At 33.7% G+C, this 22,150-nt stretch overlaps 2 protein-coding genes across 5 annotated transcripts in view; both read left to right on the forward strand.

Moving 5' to 3' along the window:
* The first annotated feature begins 129 nt into the window (after window positions 1–129).
* LOC127837760 (selenoprotein F-like) lies at window positions 130–12,475 on the forward strand. Its single transcript, XM_052365112.1, has 4 exons — window positions 130–293; window positions 9,054–9,227; window positions 9,833–9,896; window positions 11,118–12,475. Exons 1-4 carry the CDS (start codon window positions 249–251, stop codon window positions 11,294–11,296), a joined length of 462 nt encoding a protein of 153 aa, XP_052221072.1. The 5' UTR covers window positions 130–248; the 3' UTR covers window positions 11,297–12,475.
* Window positions 12,476–13,110: 635 nt separating this feature from the next.
* The window catches only part of LOC127836919 (uncharacterized), a 74,736-nt gene continuing 65,696 nt past the window's right edge, over window positions 13,111–22,150 (forward strand). Inside the window, exons 1-5 of one of the 4 annotated variants that reach the window (XM_052363566.1) lie at window positions 13,111–13,195; window positions 16,817–16,932; window positions 17,929–18,097; window positions 19,238–19,486; window positions 20,007–20,706. In XM_052363566.1, coding sequence (XP_052219526.1) covers window positions 16,840–16,932; window positions 17,929–18,097; window positions 19,238–19,486; window positions 20,007–20,263 — 768 coding nt within the window. In that variant the 5' untranslated portion in view covers window positions 13,111–13,195; window positions 16,817–16,839 and the 3' untranslated portion in view covers window positions 20,264–20,706. Of the gene's footprint in view, window positions 13,196–16,648; window positions 16,933–17,928; window positions 18,098–19,237; window positions 19,487–20,006; window positions 20,707–22,150 lie in introns of those variants that run through there. The other 3 variants (XM_052363564.1, XM_052363563.1, XM_052363565.1) reach the window with 3 other exon arrangements.

A 22,150-nucleotide genomic window follows, 5' to 3' on the forward strand; every position in this document is an offset into this window, starting at 1 on the left:
GAAACGACCAATCAAATTTTTACCAGCCATGGATTTCCTAAAGTTTGGTTCTAAATATAGCCATTCCTTAGGATGAATCTATTTTCTAAAAATGCGTATATGCGATTAAATCGACAATCTGTAATAAATACTGATGACAATGATGTTTTTTATTAAACATTGATTTTTGAATTGTTTTAAGGTTTTCAATCATAAATTATTAGACTGTTTCTATAATTCGAAAAGTTGGGCGTACACAAAAATTCAAAATGGCGAACATAAGTTCGCTTCTTACCATTGCGCTTCTATATTTTGTAAGTTTCTTGTTATTCGTTCATTAATCATGCCAAGTTTCTTCATTTTCAATATCTATTTTAACTCTTACATGTGTTTCACATCCTTTCCCAATAATTGTTTTAAAGAATTCCTCCAAAAATGAACGAAATCGCATCTGTTTGCCACGTAATTTTTCAAAGGGTTACACATCACTTATACTTCTGAATCCATATTTTTCCCCTGGTTTACTCTCGGTTCTTTGGTTTAAACCATTGCCCGATGTAATAATTTATTTCGAATTATTACACGTTTCACATTAATATTTTCAGGATATGAAAAGGTCTTTTGTGTCAATTGTCATTGCTGACAACTTAAGGTTCATGTAAAGTCCCAAAATGACCCCACATAGATTAAATTTTAAAATATAAAAATGATCAGTAATACCCAAAATAAGTTAATGAAATTTACATATGGTTGCAATAATCACATTTTTATTCCATATATGTATACAATTAAAAAAAAACACTCACAAATCAGTAATAATGTAATTATTAGCAAAGATATTGCAATGTATGGCAAATTCTCAATTTCATTAAAAAAAACACAAATGCACCAAATAAAAACACCCAACAGTGTATGCAAGTTATATGTAAGGTACTCCAAGCATTGAATTGCGTCAATACAGCCCCACAAAGACACTATGCGTATTTCAAAATGAACATGTCAATGCCATGAGTCGCTATTTATAGATTTTGGAAAAATAACTTTCCATGCGCATAGCATGCGATCAATAAGAGTTATGATCTTATAAAATAAAATTAATGAAAATATATCATTTTCATAATATCTCCATAACAATGACACTTACTTGAAACGCACTATTTGAAAAGAATCTTGATATAATTGACTCCTCCCGATTTAATTTCATCGGTCGTCCATCTTGGTCATAAATGTGTATTGATTCGTATTTGCGAATTTGTTAAATATTGCTTATATTAAATATTTACTTTATAACATAACTAGAAATAACCTCATAAACAAATTATACAAATTTTAGAACAAACGGATCGTAGTAATTTATAAATGATCGATTTTGGAACGAAATATTTTTTGAATATACTTCCGGCAAATAATGGCTACCTGAACAAGTAAACATGACGAGACAATAACAAATGCATTTTTTGATCGATGACAAGGTTTTTATAGAAATGTAAGTGTTCAGTTGGTTTAATATGTACGTGTGCCCAACATTTGTATAATTCATTTTTCCGATCCCACAAATATTATGCCTAGATTGTTAATTGAAATATTGTTATGTCGACTTCCTTGAAACCGGATGTTTTATGCCCCACATGTTTAACTAACGTGTATGGAGTTCGAGATGTGACATAAACATGTTGTAATTTGTTTTAAGGTAGCCAATTAGTCGTCGTTCCGAGTCCTATATATTTCAAATGAACAATCAAAGTGTTTGCCTTTTGGTAATATAGTTTATTTTTTGTAATTGTGTCATTTTGTGACTATAATGAGCAGGGCTCACGCTGGGCTCAAATTTGAGAGAGAAGTGACTTCTCCCTGGACACTGATTTAGGGAGAAGTGAGGAGACTCTAGGGAGAGGTGGAGAGACTCAGACACAAGGGTTTTCATGTAGGGCGTTACAACACACATATGTGTATCACATTTTTGAAGTATGCCACTGTAGTACACATAATTTTATTTCTTTTGTGTATCTTAATTTTTCCAGCAGTTCTAATAAACCAAGTAATAATAGACATGACAGATAAATAACTAAAATTTTACTAGCTCTATATTCAATACATTTTGATGTAAATAACATATTATACAGACTAAAGTATTTCAAAGATAATATGTTTATGAAGCAGTAGATAACATAAGCTTAATAAAACTGTCAGACCAGATAAATATTTATTGAAATATGACATTTAGCATATGCTTTCTTAATAATTATTTGTTATGTTTTATAGTATTTCCAATTGCAATTTCATGTGAATACAATTCGAAATATGATAAACCACACCGTCCGCATCACCCCATCTGTATTCTTCATTCTATTTCTCCTTTAAGGAACTTAGAAATTAAATTATAATCGACGAAAAATAATGTATCCGAAAACGACAGTCCGAAAAATTGTACGCGTTATGCACATAAAACAAATTGTGCATATCGTTTGACAGCAAAAAAATGAAAATCGGAAACCTAGCAAATACGTATTTAATATACAATTTAATTGACATATTGCTTTACAATAGCATAGTTTGTGGGTAAAAAACAACTAAATTATCACCTTTTAATTTCAAACGATAATCGGCAGAATTTGTAACATCATCGACATAGATCTAATTATTTAATCATCATCCTTTTGTTAATTCAGATCGATAGTCGGTAGAAATGTAAAGTGATCAACTTAGAAATAATTTTTTTATTGTAAGGCTCCTTTTGATTTGTTTATCTTTAAATACGACGTTTGCCATTGGCCGCTATACATGTTGTGTTGGCAGACGACAATATCAACTTTGTATTTCCATGAATGACCCAATATTATGTGTGAGCGAACTCAATGTTGATTGGGCAGCTACCATGTGACTTGAATGCTGACTTGACCAATATCGATCGCCGATTAGATAAGTTCGGAGGTTGGGAGAATCGGGACGGGGTTTACCTCAAATTACCTGTCGCTCCGGGCTGCGACAGTGTGTATTGGAAAATTGAGTCAGACCTTGACATCGAGAAAACCGGATGTAAACAAATTCCGATAAGAGGGCGATTGAAAGTCGCTTTTTATCTACAATTTCTTAAATTTTAGGGGACGTTTGGCGTAAGAAAGCGACTTAGTCGCTCACGTCGCCCCCTAGCGCGAGCCCTGATGAGTACTGTATTGCGAGTAAATAAGTAATTTTGAAAATGAAGGTTCACTGGTAAGTCCACCATACTTAAAGTAGTTCCCAATTATTGTGTTAACTTTTGACATTTTTTTTATGTTTTTCTTTTGCATATTTTAGGATTGTTGGTGTGTGTTGTGTGGACTTTTCATTTGTAGTACCTAACATTAAGTGTATACAATATTTTGACCAAAGGAATTTGTTCAATTAAACTCCGTTTGTTATTTTGATAATTTCATGCATGCGCTGTATATTTCTTCTAAAGCAACATTTTGCATCATATATTTTTTATTAGCATTTTCTTATATGTTCTACAAGTGTTTACGATGCTATTGACTTATAAATTGAATTTATTGCCATAATATTTATTGAAGTATTCCTATGTGAAGAATACGCCTTTTTACACTTTACATGAACCTTAATTGTTGATATAGTTGCAATAATCCAACTCCTAGTCCAAATTGTTGACACTCTCAAATATTAAGCTACTTTTTATATGGGTAATATTTGGAGCGTACAAAGGGGGAAAGACCAAATTAATGGTGGGAATTTTTCCTTCTTTCTCTATATTGTTGCGCAAGGATTTTGTGCGCAACATTCAAGCCCCGATATAAGACACTTAATATCAACGGATTGCAATAATATTTACATACCTGTGTAGATAATTCATTTCTCGATAATGTTCCGTAGAAATTATGTAATGACACTTTGAATTTTGCACGCCTGATCAATTTAAATCCAACCACTATTCAATTTTTCAATATCTCTCGATTCGCTCGCTGTGTAGATATAAATCGATAACACGACCTCGATGTTAAGCATCTGGTTAAAAGTGGGAGAATAAACAGCGTAAAATACAGTTTGCGTTCGTCTGTTGTGGTGCAGAGCGTTACATAGTAAACCGATGTTATACTTTTCTGGATTAATTTAGCATTGTTTTTTTTCTAAATTGACAATTAAAAAGTTCTGAAATAAATTACATCTTTTATTTTTATACTGTACACAAATAATTTTGATACAGATCGTACAGTATACCGTCCTCCTACATGTATGTAACGTAGGATGTAAGTAAATAAAACAACACAGACAGAGGTGCGAAAAAGACATGCATAAAAACTTGCTGAAACTTTAAACAGTGAATAGAAACTGCACCATATCTGTTTTGAACATATGCTTATTAAATCGACAAAGATTAGCATACTAGATCTAGTTAGGTAAAAGTCGGTGTTAAAAGCTCATGTTAAATAAAATTACGCGTACACGTTACACCGTAATGCCTTCTTCTGATTGGTTCATATTCAAATCAGTTTCATGACATGGCTACAGGTCAGTGATTGGTTTGCGATTTAAGCAGAAGTTTAACTGAAGAATTTATGCCTTTCCAACTTCAATTCGACGATATTTGAGGTAAAAATGGACTTCTGAACTAAAACTGAATGAGTTGGTAATGTTATTTTGCAATTTTACGCATATCAATGAAAATTTAAACTTTCTGGTTTCCAACACATTTTTGACTTTTCCCCGATAAGAAGTTCCAAAGAATTTAGCCCATATAAAAAGTATCTCTAAATTCTTTGCTCGTCTTATAAATAAGACTAATCCAACTCCCAGCTATTGACCCTCCAGGTCGCTGGGAGTTGCAACTGCTAACCCGATTTTCCATAGAAACAGTTTAATCGGAAATAATAGCCACATAAACTATTTTCTGGCATAAATAAACACAAATAGATCCAGGTTTTTTTTCACTTTTTGGGAAGATAGCCCATGGCTTCGGAATTGGGAATTTTATCTGCATTTTCATGAAATTGGGAAAATAAATTAATTAGCCTTTTTTCCATACGAAAAGTCCACTGATTAGGGAAATACTAAATTTGATATAACTCTTTATAATCATTCAAATTAAAAGAACAAAATCATATAATACTTTGTTAGATGTAATTGAATTAAAATTGAGATAAAATTCGCATTAGACTTCTTTCTAAAAAAAAAAAAAAATTTTTTTTTTTTTTTTTTTGGAAATTGGGAATTTTTGCCACATTTTGGGAAAAAAGTATACTTTTTGGGATTGGGAACATAGCCGAATTTCGGCTATAAAATCGGGCCAAAAAAAACCCTGCAGATCGTAAATATATCCATAATGCGCAAATTAAAACAACTTACATGATATGTTATGCTCGCATAATATTGATATTAATCCAAAGTTTCAAACACGTTCATTTAAATGTCTATGTTATTGCAATTGTTAAATCTGAGTATTCCGAGTAATTCTGAATTCAAAAATACAATATAGACTATCTCCAGAATCCTCAGCGAGATAGATCTCGTGTCTTATCTACCAATTTTAATAGACCTACTATTTCCGGAACATCCGTAAAATAGATTGAATCGTCAATTCCAAAATTTGGCTTTCGGTTTGATAACGGATTGTGTATAAAGTTTTTGTTTTGAGTATTTCTCCACAATTCACTCGCAAATTGATATCGGTAATAACAGGTATTGTGTTTGTAACGATGTATTAGGTGTATTGAACTCGATTTTATCGACAAATGTGAGAAATTATTTTTAGACATGGAATTTCGAGTAACCAAGAAGAACTCTGAGCTGAACGTATGTACTTTTAAAAGCTCAGAGCATTCAAGAAGAACTAATTGTTGACAGTGCTAATCTGTACTACAAGGAAATTGATTTGGTACATTACTGGCAGGGCTCGCGCTGACGTTCGCCATTTGAGCCATTTGGGAAAATATTGAGAATTTGGCTCAAGAAAAAATCTGATTTGCAAAAATGCTTAAATCTTGTATAATTTTATTGAAAACATCCCCCATATAAATCCAGACTGGTTTTCAATATTGTTCTCTTTGTTTCAATGAAAGTGTTGGCAATTTGAACAATAAACAAAAATCGGTCTGCACAAGAACATGAGACATTGCTTGACCTTATTATTATTGAAGCGCACATGGTAGCTGGCCAATCAACATTGAGTTCGCTCACACATTATGATATAATATTGGGTAATTCATGCGCAGACATTGTATACTTGGAATACACAGTTGATATTGTCGTCTGCCAACAATAAAGCAGCTGATGGCAAACGTCGTATTTAAAGATAAACAAATGAAAAGAAGCATAACAATAAATGAATTATTTCTAAGCTGATCACTTCACACCTTTCTACCGACTATCGATCTGAATTAAGGATGATAATTAAATAATTTATTAGTGCTATGTCATTGATGTTACACCTTTCTGCCGATTATCGTTTGACATTAAAAGGTATATAAATTGTTTTTTACCCACAAACTATGATATTGTAAAGCAATATGTAAACAAATTGTATAATAAATACGTATTTGCTAGATTACTGGATTTTATTTCTGCAGTCAAACGATATGCACATTTTATTTCATGTGCAAAACGCGTACAATTTTTCGGACTGTCGTTTCGGGATACATTATTTTTCGTCGATTATAATTTACAGTGCATCAGCTAGGCCTAAATCGAAGGGCGCCGCGCCCTGCCCTCCCAAACCTCCGCCCTGCCCACCCAAACCCCCGCCCTGCCCCCCCCCCCCCCCCCCCCCCCTCTAAAAAAAAAAAAAAAAAAATTTTTTTTTTTTTTTACATATGATAATTCATAAATCTCTTATTTCATTGTAATTATTTTAATCCTCATTGTAGACATTATATTTGAATGGTTTAATAATAATGGGAATAATACAATTATTTATAACATATAAATTAACATGCAATAGGAAGCATTCCAGAAACACCCGCGCGCTCGAACGTGCCCTTTTCACTAAATACTGCGCGTCGAAAGTGCCCTTTTGACAATATAATGCGCGTCGAAAGTGCCCTTTTGACAAAAAAGCCCCCCTGCCCTTTTCAAATCCTAGCTGGAGCACTGATTTATTAACGAAGTTCTTTATAGAAGAAATAGAATGACGAATACACGGACGGTGTTTTTTATAATATTTCAAATTGTATTCACCTGAAATTGCAATTGGAAAGACTATAAAAAAGAACAATTAGTAAGGGCTCTGGGTGGGGAGGGGGGCACTGCCCTTTATTCCTGTTGGGTTCCTGAGGCTGTGGTTCCAAGACCCCCCGCTTAATTTTCAGGATTTCAAATTTGGGACATTCGACACCACTGTTAAATGTACATGTATAAAATATCTTATGTTTGTACTTTGACAAGTTCCATAATCATTATTTCTATATTGAAATCTGTAGGTTATATTATGATATGTGATATGCCCTTGTTGTCATTAAAAGAAATATAAAAAAGTTGATAGTATATATAGTATATACTATTAGTATTAGTATTATTTCAAAACCAGTTTTCCCGCTTCGAAACAATGAAAACGGGTTGGCTCAAAGTAATTTTGGACCAGCGCTAGCCCTGACTGGAGCATATAAAGTCATCTTAAAGGCATTATTTGTTATCAGATCACCCTTCGGTGTAGACCTGAGTGGCATACGGTATTCAGTGTGTGTTTTTCACCATTTTGGGAATGGGGCTGAGTCCCTTTGAATTGGGAAAAATTGTGGCGTTTTGACTAAAATTGGAAAATTAGTGTTCTTGTTGTTTTATTAAAAAATGCTTAAAAATTGAGAATATAAGTGTTTTCAGTATATTTACTGAGTATGAACTTATTTGGTTGGGAGAGATAAACATAATATTAAGATCTATAAAAAAAAAATAATAATTGAAACCTTCCATTTGGAAATTTTTACTCCCATTTGGGAAAAATGTATATACTTTTTCCATGGGGAATAGGGCCGATTACGGGACCCGATTTTGAATGAAAAAGAATACTGATATTGTGCAAGTTTATCTGTGACATCACCACATCTATTTTAGGCTAGGTTAGGCACGAACACACATGATTGAAATCAAAATCAGTGCCAACTTCTATTCATATTTTATCTTCTGACTAGTAATTATTTGGTAATTAAAATGCTTTCCATTTACCAATCCCTTGCCTGGGAATTTGAATTTTGAAATCAGAGTGTCCTGGGAGCTTGAAATCTGATAGGTGTATTTTTTTTTTTTTTTAATATCTGCAACTTTACTAGTCATTTTTTCGACGATGCAGAGTCTGAAAACGCCTGTCGTCTCATTTACCAATCTGTTGCTAGATAAGGTAGTGTCTGGATTGTTATTGGGCGAATTTACCAGTTCGTACTTGCATTTTATATACCCAGATGCGATTAAATATGCATTATTTTTTTAATGCGCAATAAAGCCCCAAATACATGTATCTAACGCCTTGTGTATTATATCACCCAAAAAAATTCATAAGCAGGTTTCGTCTGTCAAAACAATTTTTGGTTGGTCAGTAAACATATCAAAGTAGCTTACTCAGTTAAATCCTGATGATGATCTCAGAAAGGAGACTTGCTTGATACATTAAAAGTTACATTAATTAGTTTAGAATAGCTTAAATAAAAATGAGAACCAAACAAACATACACTGACAACCCAAAATATGTGAAACAAGTTAACTATTTTAATGAAAACAAATATTGGTTTATTATCAAAAAATCTTTTTTGACTTTCTCCCGATTTTCATTAAATGACTTGTTTATGTTGCCCGAAATCTAACGTTACATTCAGTTGTCAAGTGGTCAATGTAATAGAATATGAATGAAACACGCTCTGTGAAAAGGGTCTTTATAATGCATGTGCATAAAGTGTCGTCCCAGATTAGCCTGTGCATTCAGTTTAATTTGATAAAACAACAATTAAGAAGAGGAATATGTTCAAATAGCTCACAGAGGCAATAATTATAGCTGAAATAAAATGTAAAAAAATGTGTAGGTAAAACTATTATGCAGCTGCTAACCTGCAAGCTGACATGATATTTTTGTTTTGTAATGATTTTAATTTATATTCCAGATAGAGCAAGGGCTAGGAGCAAAATTGTCTGAAGAAGAATGTCGCAGTCTAGGCTTCACACCCAATCTAGTATGCACATCATGTAATCTCCTTGACGAACACAATCTAGCAGCATTAAAAGATGATTGTAGACGATGTTGTCAAGATGATGCAGGCGCGGAAGAAGCATTAAAGGTATTGCTTTATTTTTATTTGATCAACAATTTAAGATCTCTAAAAGGTATCCTGTATATAATCATTTAACTCTGGTATTTAGATAAGCAAAATCTATGGTTTTATTATTAAAATGATTTATTTCAAGGTTTTTTATCATACTCTTTAAATCTGCAATGAAACATATGTAAAAAATAAATAATATGTTGAATTTTAAATATAATTGAAATTTCTGTGTTGAGCTTGACCTACTCAGGGGCTTACACATTTTCTAAATAAAATTTGAACCAATGCCATTATTAAAAAAGTTTACCTAGTTTGAAAAATAAATTTATTTAAGGGGTGGCGGAATCATATTTTGATAATTGCTTCTGCTTGTCTGTACAACACAGGTAGTTATACCGTTATTTTTGGTAGTAAATTATTATATTTCATAACAGCACAGGGGCAAGCTGGACAGTACAGAAAATAATTGTGTCCAACCCTGATAATATTGTTATTCAAAATTTAATACAATTATTTGTTCAAAATTCATTTGCACATTTCTCTGAGACGTTACTATGGAACGATTAAACCTATCTGAAAATCAAGTGCTGTGATTGTAGAATTTCCATTTGTTTTTTCAGGTTTATCCCTATGCAGAGCTGCGTGTTTGCGGATGAAAATTGGGGAGGTATCCTCAGGTGCAGGGTGAGTGACACAGTCCACAAGTAATGCCACATTCCATATGTATTGACACATTCCAAATGTATTGACACAGTCCAAGTGTATTGACACAGTCCAAATGTATTGACACAGTCCAAGTGTTCTGACACTGTCCAAGTGTTTTGATACAGTCAAAGTGTATTGACACAGTCGAAGTGTGTTGACATAGTCCAAGTTTATTGACACAGTCCAAGTTTATTGACAGTCCCAGTGTATTTACATCGACACAGTCCACTTTTATTGACACAGTCCATGTTTATTGACACAGACCAAGTGTTTTGGCACAGTCCAAGTGTATAAACACTGTCCAAGTGTATTGACACAGGCCAGTTGTATTAACAAAGTTCAAGTGTATTGACACAGTTGAATTGTATAAACAGAGTCCAAATGTATTGACACAGTCCAATTGTATTTACAAGGTCCAAGTGTATTGACACAGTCCAAGTCAATGTCTTTGCAAACACAAATTATATGGGGTCAGCTTTATCATATTTTAAGTTTTACTACAAACAAAAACATATATAAAGAAACATGAAAGACAGAAATTTTAATTGGAACTTCTGGGGGGAAAATGTTATGGATGTCAATTTCGCTAAGTTTGCCAGATTTGGGATAAATGCAGTAAAACTGTACCCTGAAGGACATGGTTCAGTTTGTGGAAAACCAGTCCATTGTGGCTTGTATTTAATGGAGGTAGAGTTGAATAGAGAAAGCAAAAAGATACAGACATTAAGGCCAGCAATTAGTAGATAAGATTAAAAATCTAAATAAGAGCTAACATTTATTATGACATCTAGTAAGAAAGACTGTATTTTACAATATTGCACACATTGAAGCATTTACTATATTATTATGCCAGATGCAATACTATAGTCTGTCTTCTGTATGGAATGTTTGCAATGGTAAAAAACCCTTTGATATAACAAGGTATATGATTGCATCCCCCATGACAGTGTGAAGACCATAGCTAGACAGGTCTATGAGATACATGTTAGTCGCGTAGTGGATATGGTGTCTGCCAAGGGATAGAGAGGTCATGGGTTCGATCCCTACTCAGAGAGCGTTCTTTAGATCTCCTTAAAAGACACTAAGTACTGGTTCTACCAAGAAAACTGACTCAAGAGCATTTAAATGAGCCTTAGGCTTTTGATTTCATTTGAGTGTAAATAAATGGGTTCAAACCATGAAATTATGTCCATTTTACAGCCTTCGTCAAGAGCGACAGGCCGCAACAGTTTCCGGGTCTCGAGGTGAAATACGTTCGAGGCGCGGACCCTGAGATATACCTCCTGGATGAGGACAAAAATGTAAAGGAGACGCTTGGAATTGAGAAGTGGAACACCGACTCTGTAGAACAGTTTTTCCATGAGAGGTTGAAAAAGTAGAGAAGTGTGTGGATGCGTTTGTGTGGGACATTTTGCATTGAGAAGTTGTATGGATGTGAGAATAAGTGCAGACTTGTTTGTGAGAGTCATGTATTGTTATGCATATTTGTGAGTTATTTATACTGCTACAATAATACAAAAAATGTAGTTTGGAATTTGGGAACATGTGTCTTCTCCTAGTTTTAATTCATGATTTTCTAACATAGTAATAGTCAATTTATTAAAGCTTGTATAGAATCTAAAGGAAATTAATACAATGTCAGAATATGAATTTTATTCATAAAGTGTAATAAGCTCATGCATGAACATGTGTGTTTCTTTTGTCTACATTTTAACTCTTATTACATGCATGTAGTCATCATTTTCTGGCAAATCTTTAATCTATTTCCTGACATTGTTGCAGAATAAACAGTTAATAAAAGATGTTCAAAAAGTACAGCTTGTGAATAGCAATTGTGTGAGGTTTTCTTTGATGTAAGCATACATCTTTAAATAAATATATAATTTGTTTTTAGTCATCCTTTTCATTCAAAGTTACAAATATCATAATGCAATGCATACAATGCAATTACTTGAATAAGTTAATTTCGTGGTATGGTAAAGTTAAATGTTAATGTTGCTTAAGTTAAGTTTGGAAAAACTACCATGTGGTTCTGGTAACAAATTGAGGAAATGTAGTTTGACACATTGTTCATTGCTGTGTTTTAACTGATGAAATCCAGATATTTACATTTTTTGTTCACATAGTCTTTAATACTCTTTATTTTTATGTTTGAATTATTTAAGCATAAAAACACGTTTCGTATCATGCTGAAAGTGAGTTTGTATTGATGTGCTTATGACCTCAATTATTGCTTATTATGATGTAATTGTTAGGCAATTGTGATGGGAAAAGAATTATCTTTGTTTTTAACTATTAAAATAAACTCTTTCAATAATTTCCAACTTTATTCTTCAACCACTAAGCATTGATGTCAGCATTATCCAATTATGTTCTTAATGACAGTTTTACTTTAAACCTATTGGCTTGTAAAATTGGAGGGAGTGAATATGATTGGATGATTCAAATGAGCATTAGTTTGGTTATTGAAGAATATTGATGTAGATACTGAAATAGTTTATTTTTAGTCAGAAAATTGTAATTGATGCCATTACGAGAATAAAAAAATACAAACAGCAGTTTTGTGTTGTACTATTTTCAATATCCAACAGTCTTTGAATTTCTTCATTTTAAGCTTACGAGAACAGACTCTAAACTGCGACTTAAATATATGACAGTTGGTAGCTAATTCGCTTTGGCTTAATTAATTAAGCGATTTTGAAATGATTAAATCAAGCGTTTGTATGTTATAACATTCTTCACTACACGTTTCTCACTTGGTGGTTTCTTATAGGTTTCTTTTTAACCTGAGCGCAATACATAGACATCAGCTTCATTGATCATCATTTGAAAAAAATATGTATTTTATTACGTGAAAATCGAAGAAGTCCTGAATATAAGCGTATTTGCGTTTTGAGCTTTAAACCTCGACTTACTACGACGAATACACACAGGGACCTATATGTCCCTGATACACACTAGGAAGTTTCCTGTCGGTATTTACAGTCACTATTTTTATATGCAGAAACGTTTAATTATTGAATAATCTTTCGTATGCAATATGCAAACATTCCGACAAGCAGCAAATATGTGCACAAACAGAATTCGTAGGGTAATACGGGAGTATTGTCCATGAAATTTGAAATTTACTAACACTACAAGTAAGATAGTAAATTGAGACTCGAATACATGAGCGAAATGTCCGGCTTATTACCTCCCTTTGAGTGGAGTATTGATGCACACATTTGACAAAGTTTGGTCTTTATAAAGAGACAATGCGTGTGTGATCCATGAGGAAGGTATGTTTAATTTTTCCTTCTTGAAAGTGTTTCAATAACCACAAGACTGTGTCCTTTCCTTAAAGGGGCCTTTTCACAGATATTGGCATATTTTGAAGTTTGTCATTAAATGCTTTATATTGATAAATGTAAACAATGGATCTTAAAAGCTCCAGTAAAAAAATCAAGAATAAAATTTAAAAAAGGAAAATAATTAACCGTTACCAGGGCTCAAACCAGTGACCCCCGGAGTCCTGGAGTAAGTCTGAAGTAAAATCGCATTAGCCCTCTCGGCTATTCCGCCGGGTATACTTAGTTGAAGTATTTTATACTTTATATAAGCAATCTTCGTAGTTTTGTAAATTTAAACGACAACAACAGAACTCTCCAAATTTTTCATTATAATTTTTAGGTTTTCAAATCGTCAAAAGATACATATAATGGCTATATTGGACTATGGTAAATGTTCTGTAATACTGTTTCCTCACAAATATCATAACTAAAACGAAAATTTGCGAATCTAAAACAACTTTTTTCAATTTTGTCAATTTACCAAACTGTGAAAAGATCCCTTTAAGATAATTTTCACCGAAAGAGGACTTTAATACGATCAATGAAGTTAATTGTCAGAAATTGACTTAATAGTTTCGTCAGTACTTTTCTTAAATACTAGCACTTTGGACCGAGTAGCAAAGATTAGGACTACAAATCACTAGTCCGCTGGCTCGATTACGGCCCCTTGTTCGACTATATTAAATTTGGGGCACTTCCCCGGATGTACACATAGTATGGTGACGACCCAGCCTACCCAGCTAGTGCCTTTTATTTGCATTTTACGATACATTAGGACGCAACACGCATCGAAGAAATGAAAATATTAAAATCAAACTTCGTTTATTTTAATACAATTGTAAGTTTCATTTACTAAAAGTGTCTTATTTTATTTATTTGTTTTATCATGGCTTAATATGGATGGGTTCTTTCTATTGTAGAAACTAGCTTGTCAACATAACTTTTAAAATTGCCTCATTTTAAGCGAACAGTCACAAGGCAGTCACAAGGCTCATTTTTCACTTGAATAATGCACGGACTCTAGATGAGGTCAATATACGCTCCGTGAATAATGACACTCGATAGCGTTTAGTCACTTTAGGCAACTTACACGCGAGAGTTATTGAATTAGCTTATTTTCAGAGTATCATATAATGAACGCAAATTACAGACTGTTTGACAGGAAATACATCACTGTACAAAAGATTTACGAACGATCTGCAACCATATGCCCAATACGAGCAATTAAGGCGACATGAGAGTACACAGCCTCTGCCTGTGAGGAGAAATGTGAATTCCGTGCGCTGTTTACAGTTGCGCATGGTAGCCAAAAAACGAATGTCTGATCAAAACTTCTGAACCACTGTCTCGCTGTTCATAGATCATATTCGGAACTTAACCTAGTACTGACTTTTAACAGCTATACGCCTATGTTTTACATTAATATTCGCATGGTAATCAAAGAGCAAATATAACTTTAATTTGTATCTCAAAAAATAAACTATGAAATCGGTCATTTTTGTAATCATGTAAATCATAGGCGGACTTACAGGGACATGGGGACCCTGGGAACTGGGTACGCACCCTTTAAAAGTTGCCAATTTGCGACTTTTTCAATGTCGCTAAGTTCTTAAATTAAAATCTTGATTTGACTAATGTGTGAGGTCAATTTACAGAAAGTTAAAATGTTGCATATTTTTGAAGTACCTTATTTTCGTTAAATTGATCCTATCATCGAGAAATAATTAGTGTTAAACACACCATAACAGATGACAGCGAAATGCCGACTGCACAAATACGATAAAACTTAACAGGAAACTTTCAAAAGATTTGTGTAACTCACATAAAAGAAATCAAAATGTATCTCTTAGACGTACTTTGCAAAAGTGTGTGCCTGCGCCAATTACGCGTTAATATTGCATGTGTGTTGCAGTGTAATGTGTTTTTGAAGCGTCTGTTATGGTTAAATAGTCCGCCCTCGTAACTCGAAATCCTGTACTCGCAGCGCCTGTAAATAAGCCGAAAAAACACGTTTTCATAACAAATTTTGCGTAAATGTAGTGCCTGTCGATGCGTTTTACAATACTGTTATACGGGGATTTATTTTGGTATAGTGGATACTGCTGCGTGGGGTTTGTTGTATAGGGCCCTTGAAAGGTGGCAATAATCGTGAACAACATGAGGTCACAAGAAGGTAGCGTTCGTGCAATGAGTATTGGTGAATGATACCATAAAGGCTGTATGGATATTTGTCCCTATTGCAAAGTGGTTCAATTACAACACAATGTTGTAAGGAAATGGTCACCGAAAAAGCCCTTTCATACAATCGAATAAATTAATTGTTTACAATTGACTAAAGATATTCCCCTATTAAAGTATCAGAAATAGACGCAAAACAAGTGTTATTTATGATTCACCACATCGCGGCTGAGGAAACCGGAAAGTAACCTTTGACAAGTGGTAATCTTATCAACAACTGAATGTTCACCCTTAAGAAAGTAAAAAAGGACGGAAATGTTTTTAAGTGTGATATCTTAAACCGTTTTTTGTTTGTTTTTGTACCAAATGTATTGATTTTTTTTCATGCGTGTGACGGTACAGAACTTTAGCGGGATTGGTGTTAAGCTGTTTAAGCGGCCCAAATAGGTTACTCGAAAGAGCACTCGCCTTATTTTTTAGAGGGCGATTTCCCGGATTCGAGTTCCGAACTGGCTCTGGCTACATTCTTTTTACAACCCGTCGACAATGGCCCTGATAAGTCACGTTTTTCGGCGTCTTGTAGTGACGTTTGTGATGTCATGTTCAAAAAATATTTATTCTAATACGAGATTCTCCGATCTTCAAAATTACGGAAAAAAGTTCTGAACCTGAGCATAGTAAAAATACAGATTTATTTAAATTTAATTTATATTTATCATATTGTTTAACATTCGACATTAGCGATCGCATTATCGTTTTTAACGTGCGCAAAAGAAGAAACACCACTTGGAAGATGTTTGTGTATTTCATGAACACCTCGGGTGTAACGCCTAAGTGCCTGGTATAATTACTTCGCACCAGAACTTCAAACAGGTGTTTATTGACCGAAAGACAACATTCAATCAATAATTATTTCTCATTTTTGTTTATAGAATGTGTAGTTTTAATCTATGGATAGTACATTCATTATATAACAAACAACACTCATTAATGTTTATAAATTATACCACACAAAAACAAGATACTAACTGCAGTAACTCATTCACAATCTATTGAACACACACACATAAATGCATTTTCACTTGATATTTTATGGAGCTATCGTCGTTAAACCATAGAAAAAGTGTATCTTAAAATCGCCATTTAATGACTATTACCACGACATGGTAACCCAACAATTTAGTCTCTGTAGGCCTTGAAATACACACAATAAAAATACATTAACACGTATTTATCTGCCAATCTCATTTTCGGTTCGTTGGTTGCATGACCAGGCAGTTGATTTCACAAAGTAGTAAGGTATTGGATTAAAAAACACTCTGGCTGCATTGATAAACATAATGCCTAGGTACGTTTATATATGCGTTTCTTTGCTAATTACCATGGTAACAGTAGTGAAAGGTCATGGACGCCTGATGGAACCACCGAGCCGTTCTTCAATGTGGCGCCGGGGGTTCAACTCGCCCCCAAATTATGACGATAATGCCCTGTATTGCGGAGGATTCAATGTAAGTAGCTTGTCGCATTTGCCTTTTGAAATATTTTAAAAGTCATATTTGCATTTTACTAGCGACGTATACAAAGTTGTTAAAGTAGTCACGAACTTGTGGATATATGCATTTACATATCTGACAATTACTAATTGTATATAACATTCTTAAAAAACAGTTTAAAATACCTTTATAACCACATAATATAATACTTTATATTAAAATAGTGAAATATGACATATTTTTTGTTTATTTAAAGACAAACAACACCCACTAAGACAAAATAGGACAACACCACAAGAAAACAATACAACGTAGTTAGAACGTGCATTGCTTTAACAATCTTGTCTTACGAAAAGGTCTTTTATTAAAATCATGCAACCTAAACAAAATTAATAAATCCTCCGGATTTTGAGCATTGAACTCTGTATATGTGTAAACTTATTTTAGTTCCTGAACATTAATTGCTGACACTGAAGCTGTCAAAATGAAGACAAATCCGTTATCTCATTTTGTTTTACCAAACACAGTTACATTGCTTGAATTCAAAGTTTTCCTGTGTTTAGAAAGATCAAGATGTCAAGTACTGTGTACATTTAGCTAAGTAGCATATAGTATTACACGGGAATGTGAATTCAATATTTCACAGCAACGCATGCATCAGTCTATATGAGTGTTCGTCATTCGGTCAGACCGAAGATTAACGTGTTGTTAAACGTCAATTGCAATTGTGCTGCCGAAACACGTAAATGAACAAATGACCTTATGAACGCGTTATTCTGGCATCCACTCTGTCGATGTTTTCACCTCACATTTTGCCATATGGTTGTTTGTTTTGGTCACTTAAACTCTTTCAATCCGTGACATAAATATTAGAAATGTTCAAAGTGCAAATCTGGGAATAGATAGGCGTCTGTTCCATACGTGCTTTTAAACCAGCACAACCATATAGAATATATACTTCCATATCACTTGTTATTGTTAACATGTTTGCTCTGTTTTTAATGAAAACAGACCCAGTGGAGCAGGAACGGCGGCAAATGCGGCGTGTGTGGTGACAACTTTGCGGACAATCCGCGACCCAACGAACCACGCGGCAAGTTCTATACTGGGATCATCGTACGCAAATATGACGTCGGTCAGCTGATTGACGTAGCCGTTCACTTGACGGCAAATCACAAAGGTGATTTACACATTTTAACCGATAAAATATTCATGATAAATATCAATGCCAATGTACTCAATATTCTTTTGGGTGGTTGCACAAGTCCCATATTACAAGACACCGTAGCATAATGACCTGATTCAAAATATGTGTGTGTGTATTATTCCAAGTGACGTCATAGCGATACATTTGATAAAAAGAGAATACATTGTTGGTACCGGTTTGGGGAAGATTAATCCAGCGTGGCTTAGAAAGTACCATAGAGCGAATACACTTAAGTCTTTAAGGTCACACTGCACTATGAAGTCACTGGGGTAGGAGCAGGAAGAATGACGATTGCTTAAGCTTTTAGCTTTAATTATAGTTAAGTAAGGATTAAAGAAAGAAACATTAAGGTTTCTAAACAATAAAAATGATGTGCTCGATTACGGCTTTGATAGAAATGAATACTTCATATATATATATATATATATATATATATATATATATATATATATATATATATATATATATATATATATATATATATATATATTCACACATATGGCCAGTTACGGGGTCTCTGATTTAGAAATAGGTTATGGGGTTCCCACTTTAAATACATGTATCTCCATACCCTTTTTTATCCGATATAAACACGAATTAAGGTATATAGGGGTACCTACTATTATTATTGTATATAAATACGTCATTTATTTAACGTCTTATACAAGGAAATATATAGCGAACTTATTTGCGAGGTATATACAATTTCAATTTCAGACCTGATTGTGGTTTTCGATTTAAGACCTTATTGTGAGATTTGATTGCATTACCTCCCCTACACCCCCCTCATAGTAATTAAAGGAGCCTAGAATGCGGGGTTGTATATAGACCCCGTTTTTTATATTGACCTCGTAAGTACAGTCTGAAAACTACCGAGACCGCGTAACTGGCACTATATATTGGTATATATATATATATATATATATATATATATATATATATTATAAAACATGTTGCATAACATGTTATTACATTATCAATGCATAATTAAAACTGGATAAAAACAAACGTTACAAACCCTTTCCACAAATGCTTATCATTAAATAAAAATAATTAAAAAAAAACACTCCATGGCTGTTTGATCATTTTTGATCGAGCATTGTTTTGTTTCAGGATGGTTTGAGTTTCGTCTTTGCAAAAATGACGCCGTAAACAAGACTCTAGAGCAAGCTTGCTTTGACCAACATCTCTTGCAAGACAACCGAGGAGTGAAACGGTTTGAAATCAGCATGGGTATGGAGAATATCAAGTATTCTCTAAAACTTCCGGCTGGTGTTACATGCCGCGCATGCGTATTGCAGTGGAGGTACAATACCGGAAACAGCTGGGGAGTAGATCCCGTTACCCAAAAAGGGTGCATTGGTAGGTATACAATAAAGGTCGTGCGTGTTTTTTATTAAAGACGTGGCTGTGGCAAAGTTAATTTACCTTTTAATTAGTTATCTACCAATAAGGATTTGAATATATGTATAAACGATGGCAGACTAAACGATTGCATATTAGATTACACATGTTGTGAGCAGTAGACAAATATCTCATGTCATTCTAGGAAAAGGATCACATTTTTTATTGAACATTTTGGTTATACATTTAATTGTTGTAAATTTCTAATGCTTATCCTCCTATTTATTGTCTTGTAGTGTTACCTTTGAAAAATGACACAGTTGACACTGTGTACTGTTTTCTCCAATAAACACATATAGGAAGAATTGTTCTGATCTTTGCAATATAAAGTGTTTGTTTTTTAAATATCACGAATTTCAAGATAATTAGATAATAATATTTGGCACATTTATTGTATATATACAGCCACACATATAAAGAATACAATCGTGTTTGAACATAATTCATAAATAATTCAAATGCATTTCGATTTTCGCAGGATGCGGGCCTCAGGAACAGTTTTACGGCTGTTCAGATATCGCTATCGGCGCTTCCGATGTAACAACAGGACAGGTGTCACCTAATGTACCGGTAGTAGTCCCGGAAGGCGATGTCGATGACCGGAAGTGGCAGGATCTCGTGGGCAAATCGGATTGCGTCTGCCCGCAAACCTCTCAGACCTCAAGACCTCAGAGCGGACCTCTAGCCCCAATTTGTTTTGTATTAACGCTGTTCATTCGATTGTTATTTTTCTAAAGCCGCATTATTCAACACCATATCTATGAAAATCAAACCATCAGATAATTCTATATATTCATAATTCATTGTGTGACCGTTTTACTTCCTATTGATTGTTTTCGTAAAACACTTTTGCTATATGGTTAACTCTGCTCTCTCCAAAGATCTTGCTTATCAATTTCCAGCTCATTTGTATCCCATGTAAAAATATTCCTCAAAATTTAGTGCCATATATTGACTTTGCTGTTGACGTATGAAGACGTCGACATCATTTTTTGTTTATTGTCTTAACATGTTTACTGTACATGTTTAAGTTCCTGATGAAGTTATTATGTTTTATTTCATATGATATATTCTTGATTTGCATTAATATGTTTTCCTCACGTTTTTATAATACAAGTTTGGGTGTTTGTTGAATGTGGTCAATTTATATGCAGTTAAAATAAAAAATATATATTTACTATCATGGTCGAAAACCTATATTATTGTGATCTACTTTATTTGAAAGAGAGTGCAGTAGGTATTTAATCACTGCAAGTCCCTGATCAATAAATGGACGGACTGTCTGTCACAAACTACTTTGGTGACACATCGTAAATCCTTTTAAGTATCGAATTGGTTTGCTACCTTTTTGAAGGAAAATACTCAAACAAAGAAATTCGGTCCTACATTTTATATTAATTTGAAAACTTTTATTTGCATAAAGCCAACATAGTGGTTGGATAAAATATTTTTTCAAGTGTCACCGACATGCTTCTCGGTGAATCATATCACGGTGATATTGTTTAATGGTATTATACAATGTGTATTACCGGTACGTCAATGCCACGTTTGCATTCCCGTCATGTTGATTTTGTTAACTGGTATTATACAATGTGTATTACCGGTACGTCAAAGTCACGTTTGCATTCCCGTCGACTACAAGATAGTAAAACGCAACTGAATCACTTTTGTATTACATATATTCTAAGGATTTATAGAAGTATCGGATTTCAATGTACAACTGTTTAAACCACACGTCAATATATTTGGTGAAGACAAAGATGTGATTGAAACTGTCTACAATTGCTACTAGGGCTTTTTGTAGGTTTAAATATGACAACAACGTACAGGTTTGATATTTACTTAAAACTTAACAGCAATATAAACAACTTGTAATGTTAAGTTACCGCTATTTTATATTTTCCTTTCAAACCGAGCTCATTTGTATTTTGTAATGATTTGACTGAGGCGCAGACAAAAAAGACCATGACATGCATAACTTCGGTATTACTACTAATAATTGAATGCTAATTATCGGAATACACAATCTTATAGATGATCAGGTTGGAACCAAATTCGTTAATAATACAGTTTGCACTAACACATAAGCGATTCGATTATATAACTCATCAACTTTAAAACTAGCAACTAATGGCATCAATCATATACCAACCAATGAAGGTTTATCAATTAAAATTATGAGAATGCTCTATAATTTCCCACTGTTACAATGTAATCAATCAAAGAATTGCGGCACCGATCAAAACCAAACGTAGCGTGCGCACAGCACTTGAGCATAGAATGTGCTCAACTGTAGGACAACACAAATATAGATGCATGCATGGTCATTTATATTGTCATTGAGTTGGGACGCTGACTTGACACATTGGAACATTCAACAATCCGAAGTGGCTGATACTCTAAAAGAATGTTGCATAAACCATTTAACTAATTGATTATATTTTTTTATTTCGTTTTTGCTTCAGTGTGTCCCGGCAAAGAGGACCATGAGTTTGCATAAACCGACATACTAGACAAAGTAAAACAGTTGTTGATAACAAACAACGTGGTTATTCTGTAACTTTAAATTTTACATATGCGAAATATTCGGTCAAGGTCTTCGTACGCAGATTCGCAAATGTT

This window comes from Dreissena polymorpha, chromosome 7, assembly GCF_020536995.1.
Source record: "Dreissena polymorpha isolate Duluth1 chromosome 7, UMN_Dpol_1.0, whole genome shotgun sequence".
Lineage (NCBI taxonomy): Eukaryota > Metazoa > Mollusca > Bivalvia > Myida > Dreissenidae > Dreissena > Dreissena polymorpha.